Here is a 4,925-nt window from a genome sequence, read left to right on the forward strand (position 1 = left end):
GTATATTTAATTATATATTAAATAAATTTATATATATATATATATATATTATATTTATAATAACATTTTTATATATTATTATATATATATCATTTCTTATAATAACATCCTGTTATGCCTTTGCGGTTTGCATGCATATTTTTCCACAACATGATCCCCTTGATTCTCATGATTCCGAAGTATCAATATGAAATAAAATATTTGCTCAAAGAAAGCAAACAAAGAATCCCATTTTTATTCTTGATCCATACTTCACTGCAGAGCTGGAAATCCACTTAGGAGGCACATGTGCCATAACTCAGCATTAATATTTTTTTATTTCAGCCTAAAGCAAATTATTATTTTATATTTTCATTATTTTGCAATTTAATACTGTAAAGGAAAAGGAGCTGCGCCGCTCAAATTAAGTCCACCGACTCCTCATATATGAATACTCATTTTATAATTTGTCTGTTCAAACTTTATACACCAATCTACATCATATAATAAATAATTTAAATATATAAAAACTGAGGGAAAAAGGTTGTATAATTGGTCCTCATTATCATTGATTCATTGATAGACAAAATCATTTATAGGGTCAATGAAAATATTGGTGGTGGTGCTGATTAGGCCAGGGCCAAAAATTCTGTTGTGCATCGATGTTGTGAAGCATGTTGCAGAAGGCTTCATCTTGAAGATCTGGCCTTGACGAAGATTGAAGGATCTGGTTTATGCTGGTGGACTTTAAAGTAGGTATTTGAGAAGATACAGAACTGTTCAAAACTGGTGTGCTTGAGAGATCTAAATTAATGTCTAAGCTGTTACCACTTCCATTGGCCCATGAACCCTCAGTTTCTTTGTTAAGGCTGATTGTTCCAGCTTCAGGCCAATCCCTACTTTTCACTGCTTGTAACTGCAAACAACATACAGTAGAGAAAAAAAAAATATTTAAGAAAGTCAAGATGATCAAGTATGAACATGCCTTTGGTATATATAATTTCAAGGCTTAAACCCTCAGTTTCCTTTATGAACATGCCTGTGTATGTTAGTAAAAGTTGAAACACATTGAAAACCAAAAAAAATAAATACTACTAAGAAATCAATAATACAAGTGTGGTATAATAATATAATAAATGAAACGCACTAAAACTCAAAGTAAAAGGTGTTAGTCTTCTAACAAAGTTAAATAGACAAGGATATATATGCGTTCTTTCTTCCAGCATGAAAATTTTTCAAAGGAGACAGAAATTAAATTTCGTATAGATTAGGAAAACTTCATACTCACAAAAGTTACAAAATATAACAAGTTGATATCCAGAAAGTCAAGGATGCATGAACTAGCACATCTAGAGGAAAAAAAAATCTAAATTCTAAAAGAAAAAGGAGGAAACAGGAATGAGAAAACCCCATTCTTTTATTATAAAAAAATGGAAAAATCCAACCAAAAAACGAATATTTGAATTGGAGTCATACTCTCCTATATATCACTATCCATACAAATGGTTAATTATTTAACAAATATTGAATATATTTCCGAATCAAGATCAAGAACAAAGTTTAGTAATATTAACAACCCCTAGATCCTGATCAGTATGTTCATATGCTTGTTCCTCCCCTGTATCCATTTCTCCAAAAGCTTTATTATTTTAACTGATAAAAAAATTAACTACAAAATAAATTGTCAGTACAAATGATTTGACTTTTAATTTTTAATTAAAAACTGAAGTATGATTTTCGTTTTAGACATGGAGTTGAGATCAAATATACCACTTACGACTAACCGGCCCGGACAAGGATGTTTGTTAAAATAAATAAACTAACTAGCTAGTATGGAAAATTCAATGATTGATCCAAGCACAGTACTAGATAATAACCTCTGCATGTAGTTTCTGGTTCTGAACTTTAAGAACATCATTGTGAGCCTTGACTGCTTCAAACTGCTTCTTGAGGACTTCATATTCCTTCTCCAATTGCTTGGTTTTCCATCTAGCCCTTCTATTCTGAAACCATATGGCAATCTGTCTTGGCTGCAACCCCAAGGTCTTAGCTAACTGCACTTTCCTTTCTGGCTCAAGCTTGTTCCCCAACTCAAAACTCTTCTCAAGGGCCTTCACCTGTTCCAAATTCAGCCTCCTCTTCTTCTCCCCACACTGGAAGATTCCATCATCTGATAACTCATCGTCTCCATCCACTAATGCATCGCACTTGTTGTCAATGCCTGAAAAAGACATGGACTGCTTCAACATAAAAGGTGCACCCACTGCAACATAACACAAAACACACCATTTTGTGTTATCAAATCGAAAAAAAAATATATGAAAAAGTAAATAGTATATACACAGATAATGTGAATTGGTTTAAATATATTTAGTCACTTAAAATTGAGGATAAATTTGTTATTAATTCTTTAATTTAAAATTTCATTTTTTAGTCATATAATTTTTTTAAAAAATCTTATTTTAATTTCTTATAATTCACTGATAAAATAATTGACAATGATAAATTAAAATAATAGTGTAAATTAACTAAATTTAATATGATTTATATTTACTAACAAGAATATTAGTCATGAATTTTGTACAACACTTTAATATAGATAAGTTTTATTTGATAAGTTCATTAACGATATTTAATAAAGACATTAAAATAAAAAAAATGAAAATTAAATGAACTAAAAAAACTTAATTTTAAATTTAAGAGTCAAAACAAATTATGTGAGGGATTAATTAAGAATATATATTTAAGCCGTAAGTTATGTTTTCATTCAAGTATTAAAATTAAAGGAGTAAATCGTAATATAATAATAAAATAGGAATTGATGAAGAAAAATTAAAAGTATTAATACGGTGTTCAGAAATACGAAATGTATAAAAACTATTGCTCTAAATTAAATCGAACAAGAAAGAGCAAATACCAAATAGTATGTATATATATATACTGACCGTGTAAATCATAAGCTTGTTCAATAAAAATAAAATAAAATTAACAGACAGTGCTGTGAGAGAAGGAGGTGATTGAACCTTGAAAGAGTTGGGGTGGCAAAGAAGGGAAGTCGTTGAGAGAGGTTGACGGGAGGTGTTCGTGATGTTCTTCTTCATGAGTGTTAAACATGAAACTGTGAGAAGGTGGGAAAGCCATGGTAGAATGAGAGAGGAAGTGATGTGATAGTGATATATGGTTCATGCAAATTGGTGTATATCTCTTACTGTTTCTCTTTAAGGAGGGTTGGCTCTCACTCTCATGATGACGATGTGTGCAGAGACACCCAAGGACAGCGATTTTTAAGTAACCACTGTGTTCTATGAGAGAGAGAGTTAGATCCCAGTTTGAATGCATTGACATCCCTTATTGATGCTTATAATATATCTAGAGGAAAATAATCTATGAAACTTCAAATCCTATTAACTAACAGCCAAACAGAGACAGATAGAAGAAAAATATAAATAAATATGATACACCATGTGATACAAAATAAGATAAAAAAACATATTAATAAAGTGATTCATATATAAAAGTATTTATTATATATCATTACTCTTATCAATATAGGCTTCTTAGTTCATATAAGTATATATATATATATATATATATATATATAAAAAGATTTTAAAATAATTAGGTCTGTAAATTAATTTTGAGTTATACAAAAAACAATTATTCATTTACGTACTATCTTAGATACGCAAGGTAATGGAATATTTTGAAAGTTTTTAAGTGTATGTACTAATTAAATTATATATATATTTAAAATATTTCTGCATTTATATATATATATATATATATATATATATATATATATATATATTATTGTGCTCAACATTGCACGTTATTTTTCTAGTGATTATTGTCTAAAGCATTATTAAGTTTTGGTGTCTTATCTATAGTATTTTAGTTTATAACATTCAGTGTAGAGTTTTTCTTGATAAAAATACATATTGTATACAAAATTATACAACGAGTTTTAGAGGATAAAAATCATTTATAAAATCTTTACACACATTCTTGATTTCATAAAAAAACTTACTTTTTTTTTTGTTACGTGTATTAGTATATATATTAAATGTCACAAGTTCTTGGTGTGCTAGAAGTCAATCATTGTATTATATTTTATATAAAAATTAAATATTTGATACAATATCTAAAGAATAGTTTCGGATATATATTGATACGTTTACATTGGATCATGGATAAGTTCATATTCAATTATTCTATAATTAAGCTCGATGCAGAACAAAATTATGCATGAAACTATATATAAGCTGTAATTCGATTATACTATTCGAGAAAGATCAAAGATCGATCGAGGCCATATAATACTTTATATATATATATGAGATATTTTGGCCTTGTATTGCTCACCAATCACTATAGGCTGGAATTAGAAATTGGGTTCCAAGTCTGGTTTGGTTAACCCTGTCCACACCATATCAAAGGAAAAGAAAATCCAATGAAAACAAAGCTTGGTTTTGTGGAGAAATGTCTCTTGCTTGCCAAAGACGACAAAGTATTTAATATTTTGACATGTATTAATTTATTTAGCTTTAAATTTATTTTTAAAATGAGTTATACAGGTTCAGCGATAGGGGTTGATCCATATTTAAGAAAGGTCACGGATTCAAATATTGCCTTGTGTATGCAGTTGCGTTATAAATAGTTCATGGACGAACCAAAATAGAAAATGAGTTATACAGATTTTACATGCATATATTTAATTTTAAACTCGGTGCTAGTAATTGAACATGGATTACTATTAATTTATGTACTGGCACTTCCAAAGTGATGATTCATATTATATTGTTTTCGTATCGGCCGGTTTTGGATATTTGAAGAACATAAGAAAACTACAACAAATTTATAAGGAAATTACGTACAAATTCTTAAAATTACGATGTACATAGTTGTTTACCTAAAAGTTTCTTATACAAATAACTTTTCATTTATTG

General features: G+C 28.8%; 1 protein-coding gene across 2 annotated transcripts; it reads right to left on the reverse strand.

Annotated features, from left to right (window-relative positions):
- Positions 1-523: 523 nt before the first annotated feature.
- LOC109799421 (homeobox-leucine zipper protein ATHB-23) lies at positions 524-3,444 on the reverse strand. 2 transcript variants are annotated; one of them, XM_029271361.2, is made up of 3 exons: positions 3,003-3,444; positions 1,857-2,200; positions 524-895 (listed from the first exon to the last, which is right to left on the reverse strand). In XM_029271361.2, the coding sequence occupies exons 1-3, from the start codon at positions 3,322-3,324 to the stop codon at positions 581-583; spliced, it is 981 nt and encodes a 326-aa protein (XP_029127194.2). In that variant the 5' UTR covers positions 3,325-3,444; the 3' UTR covers positions 524-580. The 2 variants fall into 2 exon arrangements, with proteins under 2 accessions (XP_029127194.2, XP_020215567.2); XM_020359978.3 differs by having other exon boundaries at positions 1,857-2,242; positions 3,003-3,433.
- Between the last annotated feature and the right edge of the window lie 1,481 nt (positions 3,445-4,925).

This window comes from Cajanus cajan, chromosome 4, assembly GCF_000230855.2.
Source record: "Cajanus cajan strain Asha chromosome 4, NIPB_CcT2T_4, whole genome shotgun sequence".
Taxonomy (NCBI): Eukaryota; Viridiplantae; Streptophyta; class Magnoliopsida; order Fabales; family Fabaceae; genus Cajanus; species Cajanus cajan.